We start from the raw sequence: 18105 nt of genomic DNA, 5'->3' as shown, positions 1-18105 counted from the left end.
AGAGCAGTGAAAAATAACCGCACTGTACAAGTCCTGAGACCAAAAGATTCATCACCACCCAATACAATAATGTTCAAACACAAACGTTGGTCAGCAACGATTGACAGAAAACATAGATCAGCAACGGCTCAAAAAAAAGGAGGAAAAAAAATCATCTCTCCACAATATCAAACATAGCACAGTAGAATAATTATAAGGGAATAGAAGAAACACATGCTGTATAGCATTAATGCAATATAAACGATAGTTATGAGAGAAACAACTGACGGACAACCATCTATTGTTACAGGCAAACTTGATAATTACTTGAAAAATTCAGACTCCATCGCCACCTTATTCGACAACCATCAGCATCTGCTTGGCTTTATTGCCATTTACTACACAAGGATGTCACATAGCCCCTACAAGAACATGAAAATCACATCCACCCCACCTCCTTGATAACAAATAGTACAGGAAAGTGGAAAACCTCTTTGCAAACCCTGTACAAACTACCCCGCTACATCTCCATATCCAGAAACAGAGCATCAAAATAGGCTCTTGAGACAAAAAGGAACTAAAAGGACTGGAAAAATGACAAAACCCCAACAGAATTCTACCACAACACAGGAGAGGCCTTCTACAAGCTTTGTCAAGGCAGTAGCATGGAATTGAGTAGAAATGACAAAAAAATAAAACTAAATCCAAAAAGCTAAGCTGACTCTCATGACAGATTGATCCCAAAGCCTCTGCTTCATTTAGTTCGTGTATTCTGAATTAGCTGTGGTGGGAGAACAAATTAAATGCATCCTTAAGATATTGCTGGTCCAACAATATATCTCTGAGCTATATTCACTTGTACAGAACCGTGTTACTCTGTGACCTGGTATCAGACTTTCATGTAGGTTCATATTAACTCAGTACCACTTCAGAATTGATGTCACCACCATTACCACCATCCTGACCAACTAAGGAACGCTGGGAAAGATCATATAACAGCTTTTTCTGGTAGTCATTAGTGAGGGGAACACTTGCACGCAAGAGCTCCATAGGTAGTTCCCTCTTAATAGATTCAGCTGGATCTGAATCTGATAGAGAAGACTGCATAATACCATCGTATTTATTTATGCAATATTTAATAAGCAGGCTAAAAAACTCATCAAATGAGGCCTTCCAAAGTGCCCCATTTGTCGCATTGTAGTTGCTAGCATCATGAAGATCATTTAATAGTTCAGTTGCCCTCTCCAACACAGACAATAATATGAGGGAAGCCCCATTTCCAGCTGAGCTTCCGAGGGGGCGAAGGGGTGGCTGCTCTGAGGAGCAAACCACTGCAGCAAGACAGGCACTGAGTGAACAAAGATCCATGCGACGAACACATAATGATACAGACCTTGCAAGGTTATTTGTGGTTTCCGCAACTCCAATATCAAACAGGAGACCTCCAAACAAAAACCTTAAATGACGAAAAATGGCCATGCAGACAATCCGCATGAGATCACCACCTGGAAAAATAAGTTGAAGGTACCTTGCAAGGAGCTTCTGTCCCTTGGGAAGAGATACTAAACGCAAGAAAACAAAATCATCCTTGGGAGCAAGTCCAACTGTGTGGCCATTCTTGCCGAGAGGGTCAACCAATTGCATGGATGCTGCCAGCTCTTCCAACAAGGCCTGCCTCCTGCGTCTCAACTGGGTTCCACCCTCATGGAACTGATTGAATTCTAGAAAACGATCAATATCATCTACATCAAGAAGAAGGCAAAGACCATCTTCAATTGTGACTCTAGCTGCAAGCATTGGCTCCTGTTCTAGGGGCTTCTCAGCAGAATTCTGCTCGGTATTACCACCACCAGTAGAATTTGGAGGTTCAACTTCAAGAAGAGGACGAGGCCTACGAATCGAAGAGAAAGGAATTCTCCCAAGAGCATCAACCTGGAGAAAAGCATGCGGCTCAGCATTAGCTCGTGCTCGGGGAGGAAGATCCCTCAAGTGAATTGGGCAGAAATGATGTCTGAGCTTTGCCCCAGCTGTTTTTTTTGAAAGGCAAGCCTGGTGATAATAATCATCCACGTATGGGTCATTACTGTGTGTTGCAGCTAGCTGCATTCTGAGAATAGTTTCAATTTCATCAGTAGTCATATGCTTGGATCTGAACTGCGGCCAGCCAATATCAAACTTCTGACCATTGACATCAAAGCCTTGTTGAGGATAACGCACCATTGGTCTAACTTTCTGAACTGATTTTGGTCTTTGATCTCTATCGGTCAGACCAAGCATTGTGTCAAAGTTGTTCGTCATTGGCGGGGATAAAGAGAGATGGGGATTGAACACTTGAGATTGCATGCCCAATAAATGGCCAGATGATGACTGAACTGGGGGGTGCAACCTATGCTGTTGTGACTGAAGTTGTGGGATCAACTGTGGAGGCATGATCCCATTCTGATTAGATAATGGTGGTTGCAACATATTGGTCAAGCGGTTGGGATGATCTCCAGGATATAAGCCTGTATGGTTGACCCACTGGCTTGGTGGCCGGCTATTAGCAGAAAGACCAGAACTGAATTGAGGCAAATTCCCACTGTAATGTGGTGATCCATGATGTAAGCTGCTCAATGGAAGCTGAGAATTAGAGAAGGGGGATAATGCTATTTGGTGGCCACCAGCAAGATATTGAATATTTGGATGACCGTGGTTCGGTGAGGACTGTGGAGATTGGCCACCCAGGGGAGGATTTGAAGTGTAAGAAGATTTTGGCACAAGAATAGGTTCACTAGAGTAGTGTTGGTGGTGTGGTTGCTGCTGCTGCTGCTGCTCAGGGTATGAAGAGGTTCGGTATAGATGCTTTGATTCTGCAAGGCGAGCAGTAGAAGAATATGGCTGCGACGACCATCTTGTGCCATCCTCAACGCCATCTTGGTCAAGTAGCTGCTGGTCAAACCAATTAGGAAAATCCTCTCCCTGTGCCCATTCAGCAGCAGATGAACCTGGAAGGTTTTATCACAGATATTTCATTTATATTCATTTTTCACAGATCCAAATTTGGAAAAAGTGCCTATTTTTTTGTTTTTTTATAATTCACTACACTATTGAACACGGATTAAAAAAAAAGAAGGTGCGAGGGCATCATCATAATAAAGAATTTCGAAATATCAATGCAGAACAAATGTCAAGCATATTGATTCTGTTCTGCCAAGTCCAGAATTCCAACTTGCCCAACGAGTAAACCTACACCCTTTTGGGGCTAACTTTGAACTGCATTTACCTAGTCTATCATTAAATTTAAATGCAATTGATAAGACTGAAGGAACTCAAGTAAAAAAAATCACAAAGTATAACAATCTTTGCCAATTAAAAATATCTGCCTGAAACATTCATGTAAAACTAGAATGAATACCAGTTACATTTCTTTTTAGTAAAAAGTGGCATTGGTACATGTCTATTTCTTATTGCAACAAATTTCCATCTGGAACAAGATATTACCAACACCGTCTCTATTCTGATGTTCAAACTGTCATACATTTGACATTAATATCTTGGTTGTAATTGAAGACACTAGTGTGCCGGAATAGAGTCACAATAAGCTATCCGAATTTCAATAGAACTTTATGATAGCCCACTTGTATGATTCTCAACCATGTGCAGCATTAACCCAAAAAATGTAAATCGCTTGACTTTAGCAACAATCATATCATGATAAAGTGATAAAGCATTGGAACGAAGAACAGCACACCAAAAAAAACAAATGGGTGCTGCTGGGAAAAAAATACCACTATAAGCTCATGGATTGATTAATAAATTTCACATTAATAAAGTAAATTATACAATGGAATACTTACTTTCTCTGGATCCCCTATCACCAATTATCCCAGTGCTTCTCGGTCCATTGACACCCTTGTTCAACTGAAAAAAATGAGCAATCAAGCATACCCAATTAAGCAAACTCATCATAATTTAATATTTTGAGATACTTCTTACACTGATACAAAGATAAGAAACAGCTTGTATACGTGCTCCATGCCAATTAGACCCAAAGTAAACAAACTTGGTTACTTTTTCTTTCCCGTCTTTTTCCAAATTGGTTACAATATGCACCAATTACACCTACTCCTACTCCTTTACCAAACGAAGCTAAGGCCCGACAACTGAAAACTAACATCACTGTCATTTGCTTTATTTAAACTCAAACCATCTTCTAGAAAACAAAAGATTCTCCACATTGTTGAAGTATTATCAAAGCATAAAAAATTCAAGTAAACGCAAAGCATTTCAACTTTCCTTCACAGAAGACATTACTAATAAGCAAATTTGTTCAGATGTAAAACAAGTTTTCCAATTGCTCTCGCTTTTTCCTCTCTGGATGGAGGCAGGTTGCTTTGGAGATACCATATATAAACTGATGTTGTGTGGTACTAAAATAAAAACTGATCCGTCACAGGAAATTCTCCTAAAGATAGATTCTCAAACATGTGGACTAATTTGCAAGGAGGATAGAATGAAAAAAGAATCGCATGCATAAAGCAAGTTCTCACTTGTCAAAATCAGAAGCGGTTTAAGGACATATTAACTACATAGTTGCAACCTCAAATCCTACATAAAATGTGCCTAAATATCCAGCCTATTTGTTTGCTTCAACAGTCAGAAGGCCCTCAATACATGAATACAGATGGCTTCCTTCCTGCTTGTTACACACGTTTGCACATGCGGACATGAAAAGAATGATATATTAAAGATATTCTCCAATGCAACCTTGTCAAATAAAGATCATATTATATACAACCTTCATAACATACACAATAGTATGACTAAGTAGTGGGCTGACCTTTGAAAATGTAATTGCAAGATCATCAATGTCAGATAGAGATCGTGAAACCTCACCCTGCAAATAAGAAAGGAACAGTTAGTGGCACCAACAGACTAGCTACTGCTTTTGAGACAGATATAACAACCAATTTATACAAATCATACAAATTCACACATTATTCTAGAGTTTAGGACCCAATACTGAAGAACACATCCCCTGCCTCCAAATTCTAAAAGAAGAGCCACCAAGAAAATAGGATTGTTTGTACCTGCAGCCCCTCAATCATTATCCAATTTGAATCACATCCCTCAACTACCAAATCTTCTGATATAGTATTTGATCATGTTCCCAATAGTAATGTGGTAGGGAGTCCATTCCACAATTTCAACAACTGCTGCCGGTATGAAGTGCAGCAATCGCACAAGATGCCTCACTGTTTGAACAGTGGCATAACAAAAGGTCAATGGAAGTGTTAAATGTCAGGACTCTAAGAGATTGGAGGATTTAAAGATTGATAGTTGAGGGACCTGTTTCAAAATGAGTGATACTAGACAAAGCACTAAACAGAACTTAGAATCCTAATATTGACCCCCTTTGTTGATACTGCATTGGTAATTTCAAATGCTGCCAAAGTACAAAGAGTGACACTTGATACACCACAGAAGATCCTCATTCTTATCTTATGAACCACCTTTCATAGTTCACTCTGGTTCTTTCACAAGAGAAAAGAAAAAAAGACAGCAGAGCACCCATAACGAAATTGACGAACCACTAAGTTCAAGCATCCTCTCTGAAGCAATCTCCTCAATGAGTTAGAAGATCTGCTACACCAAAATAACCCTAAAGATGTGCTACATTCATTTCTCTCTTTAACAAAATTCTTCTTTTATTCACAGGAAAAAAAAACAACAAAAACAAAAATTTACACCAATTTGGCAGACCTACATATCCACAACAAAATAGTGCGCTCCCCTAATTCTTCTAAAAAAAACATGTAAACGTTCCTAAGAACCAAAAAGATTCCATTTCCATGTAAATCAAAGAATCAAATGAAAAGGATAGAAGATCTCAAGATGAAGGGAGGATGGAACCTCTTGTCTATCAAAGAGAAACTCTTCCTCTTCAAAATCAGCGGCAGGCAACTCCTCGCCATCCTCCAACCCACCTAACTCAACTTCCTCAACATGATCTTTACCAAAGAATGCATATTGAGATGCATCAAATACAGCACCTTCTGCCCACAAAAAAAAAAATCCGAGAGAGAAAACCAGGTCAATTCCAAGTAAAATGGCACCCGCTCCATGTCTAGAGAAGCTAAACTCACGTTACAAAACCAAAAATGCACCACACAAATAGATGGCAAGTGCTTAAACGAGAACGCAGTTACGATTTACACTAAGCTCGGCTTTGAAGCTAATTTTAACTAAAAAATTACAAGAAACGTTACCATATCAGCCATTAACATCAAAAGCAACAATAGAATTTGAAGAATCAAGGACTAACTCAACTATTTAATGCTAAAACAACTGTTCCATTTAACTTCAAATATACCCATTAAATTCGACTAAGCTCAAAACAAAGCAGATCCTATCACACACCCAAAAAAAAAAATCTTACACAAATACAAAGCTAACCTACAATTTTTTAACGTTGACCCACAAAACCAAACAACTTAAACAGACCATTTAGACAAAATCCCATGATGTTTTATTCTATTTTCTCGAGAAACAAACACAAAAAGAAACAAAACAGATCTTTACAAAATAAATAAATAAAACAACGAAAACAAACCTGTAGAGTTATCTCCAATCTTGGGAGCTTGTTCAATACTACCCCCATCCATCATCATCTACACTTTCTTCTGGGTTTTTTTTTAAAAAAATCTTTAAACCCACAAAAACTGAAAACTTCAAAACCCCTAATACAAAAAAAATCCAAATCTCACAAAAGAAAGGCACTAAATTCTAAAAACCCTGTAAAGGGTTTTTTGGTTGAGAGAAGGATTTGTTTCTGTACAGTGAGGAATTGGGTACTGCTTAGCCTACGATAATGATTCAAGCTAATTAAGCTATAAAGTTCTTTTTGGATTAGAAAGCAAGGAAGGGAGAAACCCTGGAGAGAAGGAGATGACGATCGATTAACATTATAATATGTTTTTTTATTATTATTTTTATTGCATATAGAAAAGAAGAGACCATACAAAGAGAGGTCGGTGAGTTTTTCTCAAAAAAAAATTAAAATTGATTTCATATTTTTTTAATTTAGTATTCGCATTGTATTTTAAAAAAAATGGTATTTTTATTCGTATATAGAAATAATTATGAATAATTCAAGCTCCACTTATGATTTGGCTTCATGTCCGAATTAGGTTTTTTTTTTAGTATATGAGAGCACAATGATTTTTGTTTTTAAGTGTATTTTACTTAAATTAATATTTATTTTAATAATTTTAATGTACTAATATTAAAAATAAAAAAAATTATTTAATATATTTAAAATTAAATATTTTTAAAAAATATTATACAGCATAATATTAAACCCCAACACTAAAATTACTTTAGTGCAAGGAGGAAGGCAAAGAGCTTGAAATGGAGAGCCATGAGGCATCTATTTACCTATTTTATTTAGGAAATGGGAGTTTATTTGTTTTAGTGGATGGTGGAGCCTAGAAGATGTGATTAGATGCTATTTTTGTGTTAGGGTTACGAGTTTAGTGATAGAGATGAATTTATTATTTAGATTATTCTTTCTTTAATGGGATTTTTGGCAAGGTATATGCTATAGGTAATGAAATGGGGGTAAATTTTTCTTCATCTTTCATGAATGACATCCACTTGTGTAAAAGAATAAAACATGTTCAGGAGTATGGTTGTGGTTGTTTTTAAAGTACTTTTCATGCTGAAATGCATTAAAATGATATTTTTTTTATTTAAAAAAAATTATTTTTGAGATCAATACATTAAAATTATCCAAAATATATAAAAAAATTAATTTTTAATAAAAAAAATAAATTTTTAAAGAACACGATTTGCACCGCGTTTCCAAACATTCTCTAAGTATAAAGTTATTGATGTCATGGTTTAATAAAGTATTTGAGCAATACAAGCTATAATAGTAATTGATTATTAAAATTTAATCGATTATTTAGCCGGATCTTATTTGTTATTATGGGAGCAGTTTGTCACAATAACTATCATGCTTTTAATTATATATGTAATCGGCCTCTAATGTTTTATAAAATTTAGAATTGATAAATTCAGTTAAATTTGTGTTGTTGAAAATTAAAAATGTATTTGAGTTATTGATAAAAAATAAAAAAAAAATCCACTAATTTTTTTTATAATAGTCATTTAAAGCTCAAATTAGTTTGAAGTTTTCACAACTCGACCGGTTGTGTTTTCTAGAAACTCTCTTGCTATGGTTAACTAGCTTCTTTTCTTCGAGCTTCTAATATGGGAAATGAGCAATTACATAAAAATGGCTGGACTTTAATCAACTAAGGATACACCTAGCAAAGCAACACCATGTTCAAGAAAGGATGGCTTTGATTGTTCAGCAATGGCTAAGAATTCCTTAAATAAATTAATTTAATTCTTGATTTTAACTGTTAAGTTATATTTATATATTGGAGTTAAAATCTTGCTTCAGATAAAAGTTAAAAATATTAAATCCTTGATTTTGGTTTAAAATTTTACTTAATGAAGAAAACATGAAAAATAAGTGCCTTGAATAACCTTGATAGAAAATATGTTTTTACTATTTTATTTTTACTCTAAATAAACATTTATTATTGATCTAGAGAAAGAAATTTGATAAAAAATATGTCATAGTTATGTTTTCATGATAAATTCAATATTGAATAACATGTGTATTATTATCATACCCAACCCTGCCTAGCAGGTTAATCTCGGAAATTTATGATCAAGAATTTGACCTAAATTAAGTTTCAATTTAAACTAAAAAAATAATTGAGTTGACTAAACTCGGTTGATTTAATGGGTTGATCTATGACATGATCAAACCTTGTTTACACTTGATCAAATCAATAATAAATATCTTTTTAAAAAATTAAAATGACACTGATAAAAAAATATTGATTTAAATTGATCTAATTATCTATGAGTTAATTTGGTGATGCAATAATTCAATAATCTATCCTTTTTGAATTTGACCTTGAACTGGTATGCACAACTATTTAGAAATATTTTATCAGTTATTCCTTTGAATCTATTAAAAAAAAACAATACAAGTAGGATAGAAATATTCTTATCATTTTTTATGGATCATGAATTTTGTAAGCCCCTAGAAAATGAATGCATGAAATTAAGTAAATAAAAAAGAAACTCAGTAGTAAAATACGAAGCTTTAGCATAAAATATGAAACACATATAAGTGATTAAGGAGAAATTAAGACCTAATATGGGGAAGACAAAAGATGAGAGGACTAAATTGAAAAGGCATGAGCAAGTAAGGGATAAAAACAAAAAAAAGGAAAAAACCCGTCAGCCCTAGGATGAAGAAGAGGGTTAAAGGCAGAATAGAAGAGGAAGGAAAAAGAAGAGACACTCTTCTCTTCAGCATCTCTTCTCAAATAACAAGTGTGGAAATCACATACAAGTAGACAATTGAGAGAAAATAAGGGGTTTGAGTGAAAATTTAAACACAAAAAACAAAACAAAATGAGAGAGAAGAAGAAAGGAGGTTGGCGACAACATAGGGGAGGTGAAGAGAGGCCAAAAGATTTGAGGGAGAAAAGGTTTTAAGGAGCAGAAAACGCAGTTAGGATAAACCCAAAACCTTCCTAGACCAATTTCTAATACATTGGGTTAGTGTTATACAAGATATTAACTCTTAGATTATGGTTCTTGAGGGATTTTTCTAGGGTGGATAGAAGTGAAAATAGAGTGTAAAAGGGGGAGGAGAGGAAGACTTGATAATGATAGAAAATATTGAAAAACAAAATGAGCGAGAGAAGGCCTGAAGCCTTTCGGCTAGACATGAAGAGGATGAAGGGGGGCACTTTTTAATGTTGAATTGTATATGCATGTTAAAATAAACAAGTGTGGGATCATATAAACGGCTATGATGTGTTGAAACACGAACATGCAAACAAATTTATGTGATGCATGATTTTGTGAAGTTTAGTTTTGAATGTGTAAAATCTCAAGAATGAGTATGTAAATTTTTAAAGAATGTACTGATGAAAAATATTCATATGGTCTAGGGGGAACACCGAGAACAAGATTTTCTATGGGTGAAACTCACTTGACCGGAGAAAGAGGTAGGTAAAATCTCGTCTACAACTCATGAAGTTAAATCTGAGTTTCGAATTAATAATGAATGCTAAGCATGAAAGTAATGTGGATGAATTGTAAATATGATGTGAAGTTAATGTAATTGAGTTGCTTTCACAATGAGCGAAAATCAATGTTGAGATTGTTATGAAGTTTTGGGAAACTAATAAATTTGAGTTGCTTATAACTTATAAAGTTAAATATGAATTTCGGATTAATTATGAATGCTAAACATGAAAGTAATGTGGATGAATTGTAAATATGATGTGAAGTTAATATAAGTGAGTTGCTTTCGCAATGAGCGAAAGCCAATGTTGGGATTGATTCTAAAGTTTTTCAGAAATCAATGAATTTAGGTTGCTTTCACAATGAGCGAAAGTCAATGTTGGGATTGTTTCTAAAGTTTTCAGAAACCAATGAATTTAAGTTGCTTTTTATAATGAGTAAAAGCTAGTGTTGGGATTGTTTTTGAAGTTTTGAAAACCGATAAATTTAAGTTGCTTTTGTAATGAGCGAAAGCTAATATTACGATTGATTCTGAAGCTTCGAAAACCAATGAATTTGAGTTGCTTCCGTAACGAGTGAAAGTCAATGTTGAGATTATTTCTGAAGTTTTCGGAAACCAAAGAATGTGAGTTGCTTTCGCAATGAGCGAAAGCCAATATTGAGATTGTTTTGAAGTTTTTTGAAAAACCAATGTAATGAAATTGTTTTCGCAATAAGCGAAAGCCAAGGTTGGGATCATTACCAAAAATATCAAAAACTATAAAATTATGGTGGTTATAAAAAAAAAGGAAAACTAAATGTTTGGAATATCTTCCCTAGAATGGTAGAAGTAACTAAGGGAAAAGATGGGTTGTTGATATAAAACTAGTATGGCGAAGTCTTCGTAAAATTTTGATAATTGTGCATGTTCTAGTTAATTTACAAATGCATGTGTAAATGTCCTTAGTATTTATCGTGGAAGTGTAACCATCATTCATGAAAGCTTCTATAAGATTTGATAGAAATGATGAGCACTTTCATTATCACTTGCACTTAAAAGTAAGACCATGTTCGTAACATGAAATTATATGCTTAATTAATCTTTGTTGTAGGACCTCCATGTATTAATGGACCAAATAATTAGATAATAAGGACTCCATGAATTTAGAACTTTTGTTGTGCATGTAATTAATTTTGTAACCTAAACTAAAAACTCTTTCCATTCCTTCCTTTTCGCATGATGTTATCCTATCTATGTTTTATTTTATATAATGAAGTTCTTAAGTAAATAATTTATGTAAGATGATAATTATATACTTTTCATATAAATTTTCATGTGTATTTGGATTATATTTCTCTTTGTCTCTCTCATTAATTATATATATATATATATATATATATATAAGAGAGAGAGAGAGAGTAAAATAAAAATAATTATCGATAACTTGATATGTTTATTTATAGAAAATTTTTTATCAAAATTTCATTAGAATAGACTATTAATAGAAGAACATGATGACATATATAAATAAATAAATAAAAATTAGCCATGAAAAGAAGTCACAGAGAAAATGCATTTTCAGTTTAATAATGTAAATTTATCATAGTATTTCATATTTAATCTCTTTCTTAAGGATTAAGGATGGAGGTATTACAAATTTAATTTTTTTGTTTCTTTTTTTAAATTACGTGTAATGAGTAAAAGCTTTTTTTTTTCCCCGAAGCTTTATCCAGTTGTTTTTTTTTTTCAAAAAAAGAAAAGAAAAGAGGAAACGGGGAAAGGTTTTACATTCAGTGGCCACTTTTCCCTCTGTTTTCCTCACAGATAAACCCTTGTCTGTCTCTCTAAAATGGCAAGAGTAGCGTGCAGCAACCTTGTACCTGCCTTGTCTCTTCTTCCAAAGAAATCAACATCATCATTTCCTCTGTGTAGAAACCATTCTTTCTTCACTAACAACTCCCAATTTACAGGGTTTTTTGGGATTGCCAATAGGCGGTTTTCCGCTTCTTCTTCAAAAATAAGCATGAGCTTGAAAGCTGGAATTGTTGGCCTTCCTAACGTCGGCAAATCCACTCTCTTCAATGCTGTTGTAAGTATCTCTACCACCCATTTTGCTAAATTTCTTTGCTTCTTTAGAAAATTAGAGAAATGGATAAAGAATTGTTCTTGCGGGCCTCTCTGCTAAGTATGTGAAGTAAAGTTTGAATATTTGAAGGGGTGGACCATGGATTTTTGTGTTTATTTTGTTTGTTGTTATTCTGGTGGTGTATGAAAACGTTTGATGTGGGATTGAATGTCATGTTTTCAGGTGGAGAATGGAAAAGCTCAAGCTGCTAATTTTCCGTTTTGTACAATAGAGCCGAATGTAGGGATTGTTGCTGTTCCAGATTCAAGACTCAATGTACTTTCTGAACTAAGCAAGTCTCAACGAGCTGTCCCGGCATCTATTGAATTTGTAGATATTGCTGGCCTTGTCAAGGGTGCCAGTCAAGGGGAGGTTGTTTGCTATTTCTTATTTTGGAATTAATTGATTCGATAGTCAAACCTTTTTGAGGAAAAGAAATGGCTTTGTATTTGGATTTGAAGTTTGATTGTACAGTGTTGACTTGTATTCTTGCTATTTTGATTTATTTCTTGCAGGGGTTGGGTAACAAGTTCTTATCTCATATTCGAGAAGTTGATTCCATTCTTCAGGTTCATCCTTGTTCACATCTTTTTTCTTTTTTATGAATTGTTCACATTGTTGCTCTTTTCTAGTTACTTACCATCACAGTATACTTGACAAAACTGCCTTTTCTTTGGGCTCTTTGGCGGTTTTAGTCTAGTGGTAAATCCCTTTCTCCCATCCCAAACAATCTTAGGCTGGAAGCTGGGCTTGCCTTCTTAAGAGGGTGGTGGCCCTTGAACTGAACCCTAATGCTTGCAGAACTGGCATTCTCAGGTATTCACATTTTGTTGTTTCCTTGAAGTTGGTGATGGTCTAATTCAACAACTGAGTCGATAAACTAGATAAGGAAGCAGCAGGGGGGTTTTGGGGGTTCGGGGGCTGGCGCTTTTCTATCTTACTTATCAGGATGTTTGTAGTCATCACTATGCAGGATAATGACTTATTTATTTTAACTCACAAGTTTGAATGTCTACTGGAAGGCCTGCTTTTTTGCACAATCCTGAATACTGTTGCTGGGCAATAAGTAGCTACTATTGATGTGAAAGTGTATTAAAGGCCTATTCGTTTTGGTTCAGGTTGTTCGCTGTTTTGATGATAATGACATTGTTCATGTAAATGGCAAGGTCGATCCTAAATCTGATATTGATGTAATCAACTTAGAGCTTGTTTTCTCAGACTTGGATCAGGTATGCTAAATAGAGCTAGAAAATTTGCTCCCTCAGCATTTTCATACTATTGTTGTCTTGAACTCTTTATTTGTGATGGTACTTTATAGACAGCAAAGTGCAAACTGATATGAGATGTTAGAAGCTTGCGAAAGAGCAAGCTTATATACCAAGTATTTGAAATTTATGTGCTAAATTTGATATCGCACCACTTAGGATCCTGCGGTCAGGTAGAAGTTTAAAATCTCAATTTCCTTTGGCCAATATTATACCCGTTGCTTCCTCATATATACATAACCAGGTAGTTCTCTATCAATTAGCTGTTCATTTGCAGTGTTCAGATTTTTGGAAGTTTATACAAGGGCTGAAGGGCATACATTTAGTTTGGGGAGTTTCTAAATCTCATATATCTTGTCTTGTTTTACTTCATTGATGGTATTTGAAGTCAAAGGCATTATTTGGTGCAAAAATAAATCAGATAGGGTGCTCAAATGGGGTCTTATACTCTTGTTCTTCAGCGGTGCCTTTTTTCTTTTAATTGCATTTACTTGAAAGTTCCTTGTGAAGGTAACCTTTGTATGTTACTGTTAACATATGTTAATCATCATCAAATAAGCTGACAGAACTAATTTATGCATTTTACAAGAAATGCAGATTGAAAAAAGATTAGAGAAGCTCAAGAAAGGGAAGGCGAGGGATTCACAATCAAAACTCAAGGTAAAATAAGGTTTCTTTGCTTTCAATGCCTGTGCAAGCAGTCTGTCTGCTATATTTGCAATTTCAGATAGATACTATATAAACCAATGCAAGTTTCTTACTTCAGGAAGAGGCTGAAAAGTCTGCCTTGGAAAGGATTCGAGAGGCACTCATGGATGGAAAACCAGCACGATCTGTAGCATTAACAGATTTTGAGAAGGATGCAGTAAAGCATCTTTGCTTGCTTACTATGAAACCAGTCATATATGTGGCAAATGTTGCAGAATCTGAGCTAGCTGATGCTGGAAATAATCCTTATGTCAAAGAAGTGATGAATCTTGCATCTGAGTTACAATCTGGACTAGTTACAATTTCTGCACAGGTACAGTGATATCTTCTAGAAACCTTAGCCTCTATACATGTGTTGTGCTGTTTATTGCAGACCAATATACCTTGTACAAGCTTTGAATTGTCATTTTCAATTGTTGCATGAAGCAGGTAATTTAAGGATGCTTATTATTGCAGGTTGAATCAGAGCTTACAGAACTGCCATTTGAAGAACGAAATGAATTTCTGAAATCACTTGGTGTTAGTGAAAGCGGCCTTGGAAACCTCATCACAGCAACATATAGCCTTCTGGGGTTGCGTACATACTTTACCTCTGGAGAGAAGGTGAATAGTTTGATAAAAAGTTTTCTGAATATATTATTTATGTTCATTATTTGAAGGAGTATTTTCTTATTTTCCACAGGAATCAAAAGCATGGACTATACATGCAGGTTAGTTTTGCTGTCTGCTGAACTTTCTTTAATTGAAACTGACTCACTCAAGAAAATGTTTATATTTTGTTCCGCTTGAGAATCAGTTTTACCGACTTTTGTAGGAGAGAAAAATCTGCTTACTTCTTTGAGTCTTTTATATGTGGGATGCATGTATACATTTTGTCATGAAGTAAAGCTGAATGGTCTGAAACCACCCAACTGATACCTTTTTACATCTACTCAGACTGTTATGATTGTTGCCTGAGTTTTTTTCCCTCTTGATTCAGGAATGACAGCACCTCAAGCTGCTGGAGTTATACATTCTGACTTTGAGAAGGGTTTTATTCGAGCTGAGACAGTAAGCATCTTAATTAGATTTTTTGGCTTTCTATATTAATGTTCAGATTGTTGACTTTCTAGTCAAATATGGTTGTGAGAATTGTGTTTATGCAATTGTAAAACTAACTTGTTCACATTAATCTTTTATATCTAAGAATATTGCTGGGATGTCAATCCCTCATTTGGGTGCCTTGGTAGTTCTTTTTCCTGGGCTTAAGCATTCTCTCTTAACAACCCCCTCCCTCTTCTGTTAAAAAAAAAGAGAAAAGAAGAAGAATTGCTTGAGTGCTGGCAACGCAATGATCTTGAAGAGTAGAAGAGTAGACATGTGGTTTTTTCCTTCTTCATTGAAGTGTTTAGAATATATATCCTACCTTTTGCAATATTGGATTTTGTTATGATAAGCTCAAGCGACAAGCACAGCTGTTGTTCAGTTATTGATGCTACCATTGCTTGTCTGACCATTAGTTTTTACTTGACTAAGGTGAGTTTTTGTTTTATTATAGGTGTCTTATGATGATTTCGTGGCTGCTGGTTCACTTGCTGCCGCAAGGGAAAAAGGACTTGTGAGTTTGTTGCTCTTCTGTGCACTTTAATATTCCTTGAATAGTAACGAAGCATAGACACATCCTGGGAGGACTGCCCTCATGTTTCTCCAGCCTTAAAGACAGATTGGGAGAATGAACAATCTCTATCTCTTTCCAACCCACCCCACACACTCACATCTACACACAAACTGGGGGGTGTTGGGTGGGAGATTACTTGTGAATCCTTTATGTGCATGTAGTCTTATTTCAGGTTCCTTTCCTCTTGAAGATTCACTTACCTGCTCTACTTTGACTTTTGCAGTTGAGATCTGAGGGCAAGGACTACATAGTTCAAGAAGGAGATGTAATGCTGTTTCGTTTCAACGTTTAACAGCCATTATACTAAAGATAAACACATCTTGTTGCTTTTCCAACACAATTGGTGAACAATTTTGAATACAGCTCAAGTGAAAGATAGTGTTCATTTCTTGAAATCATCTTGAACTGGGGACGTATCTTGCATACAAAATGAAACACTTTCATTTTTTATCTGCTCATCCAAGCAAACCACAGAATTTTGGCTGAGTAAGCTGAGAGTACCCGGGATGAGTAGAACAGCTCATAATATGTCAGACAAAACTGATATGAGTTATTTTATCCCGTTCATCGAGACTTCACAGGTTTATGGATAAGTTGAGAGCAGAGCATGTATCATGTAAGGTGATTTGGACTACTTTCATCCCAAGTATTGTTTGGATGGAATTTTCACATGCACTCTTTGAATATTATACAAGAATAAGGTCTAGAAAATAGTCTTGACAGCAACTTGAGTATCCTCAAGTGCCGAACAGAAGCCAGAAGATGCATTTTCTTGTTCATTTTGGGTTCCGAATCTAGACCCCGTTTGCTTCTTAGAGGTACTAACGAATTTACATTTTATTTCTAGAGGTATCTACATGCTAGTTGGCTTGTACACAAGCTCATTCTGCATCATAAGGTGCTGAAACTGGTGTCTGTCATTATAAGAATATATTTCCAGGGATATGTTGCAGGCTGGATTAATTTTTTTAAAATGCAAAAAATATTGCTAAGAATGTGGGGATATTTTTTTTTGGTAATATTATTAAACTAAGTAAGCAGTTAAATCTTGAATTTCTTGACCTGGTTCCTTGCTTGACATAAAGTTTCAACCAAACTATAAAAGTTAACTGATAAGAATTAATTGATTTAATAGGTTAAAAGAAAATATGGATGACCTGTAAAAGTATGAATTAATTTATTAAAAGAAAAGAAGATTTTTTTTTAAATAATTTGAAGATGATATTTTGGATGATCTCGGTTACATATAACTCGGTTTATAAATTTAATTGAGTTTAATAATTTTTTTTAAAATAATTTCAATGTTGGTGAAATCAAGTAAGCATCAAATATAAAATAAATGCTTGTTCAAGATTGCAATAACTCTAAACAAAACATGAAAAAAATCATTTACAAAGTTTGTCTTCCAACCAATTAAACTTCTCGACTAGTTAAAACATTGATGAATGAAATTAAAAAAAAAAAATAATTCTTAAAAAAAAACATTAAATCCAAGTTAAATGTTGTTTTGTATTTATAGGCATTATAACAACTTAACTTTGTAAAAATGAATAAAAAAGATCATAATAACTGGATGAGTATGAAAGTTATTATAGTAAAAAATAGTAAATTAACTATTTAAACCTATACTAATTGATCCGAATGAATCTTTTAAACCTAAATTAATATTTTAAATTCATAACTCGTGAAATTAAAAACTCAAGTTCAATTAAAAATCTTAATTCTACACCCATTTAATACTAAATAATAAAATTATAAAAAAATCTCAAATTAAAAAATTAGCCAAGTAAAAAAATAAGAGAAAAAAAGAAGAAAAAAAGCATGAAATATAAAATGAAAATAAAAATAAAATAAAAGGGTTGTATTTGATTATGGTCTCTTGTCTTTAGTCTCCAACTAATAGCATCATTTGAATTTGATTATGCTTTATCTTAAGACGGATGGTCCTTGACTCATCATGGATCCTCCAACCGATGTGATGGATTATGCTTTTGCTTCTGCTTCTAAGCAAGCACTAATCCCTTCTTCTGTCACTTCGAAGCTAAGCTGGAAAGAAGTTCATTGCTTTCCATCGTACCCGGTCTAACCATGGATTCACTAAATTCTTGGGTCAATTTATAAATCATCGAGTCATTTATAGTTCAAAATAATCGAGTTTTGATTTTTTTTTAAAAATGTGTTGATCTAATTAGGTTTGATTAGGTTAATCAAGTCATTAATCAACCAGTCTGATTTAGGTTTTGGATCGTGAATTTTTTATAATAATTTATCAAATTAGATAGAGTTTAAT

At 34.4% G+C, this 18105-nt stretch overlaps 2 protein-coding genes across 3 annotated transcripts; one reads left to right on the top strand and one right to left on the bottom strand.

The window, feature by feature from the left end:
- Positions 1 to 201: 201 nt before the first annotated feature.
- LOC133703156 (protein PAT1 homolog) lies at positions 202 to 6949 on the bottom strand. Of its 2 annotated transcripts, none has more exons than XM_062127603.1 (5): positions 6572 to 6949; positions 5872 to 6014; positions 4799 to 4855; positions 3816 to 3879; positions 202 to 2963 (listed from the first exon to the last, which is right to left on the bottom strand). In XM_062127603.1, the coding sequence occupies exons 1-5, from the start codon at positions 6627 to 6629 to the stop codon at positions 892 to 894; spliced, it is 2394 nt and encodes a 797-aa protein (XP_061983587.1). In that variant the 5' UTR covers positions 6630 to 6949; the 3' UTR covers positions 202 to 891. The 2 variants fall into 2 exon arrangements, with proteins under 2 accessions (XP_061983587.1, XP_061983595.1); XM_062127611.1 differs by having other exon boundaries at positions 5872 to 6011.
- Positions 6950 to 11828: 4879 nt separating this feature from the next.
- On the top strand, positions 11829 to 16265 carry LOC133692017 (uncharacterized). The gene is made up of 11 exons (XM_062112671.1): positions 11829 to 12149; positions 12369 to 12557; positions 12701 to 12754; positions 13304 to 13414; positions 14048 to 14110; positions 14217 to 14471; positions 14615 to 14761; positions 14841 to 14868; positions 15138 to 15208; positions 15696 to 15755; positions 16039 to 16265. Exons 1-11 carry the CDS (start codon positions 11910 to 11912, stop codon positions 16105 to 16107), a joined length of 1287 nt encoding a protein of 428 aa, XP_061968655.1. The 5' UTR covers positions 11829 to 11909; the 3' UTR covers positions 16108 to 16265.
- The last annotated feature ends 1840 nt before the right edge of the window (positions 16266 to 18105 follow it).

The sequence above is a fragment of the Populus nigra genome, chromosome 1 (genome assembly GCF_951802175.1).
Source record: "Populus nigra chromosome 1, ddPopNigr1.1, whole genome shotgun sequence".
In the NCBI taxonomy this organism is placed as follows: Eukaryota; Viridiplantae; Streptophyta; class Magnoliopsida; order Malpighiales; family Salicaceae; genus Populus; species Populus nigra.
This window is presented reverse-complemented; position numbering and strand designations above follow the sequence as displayed.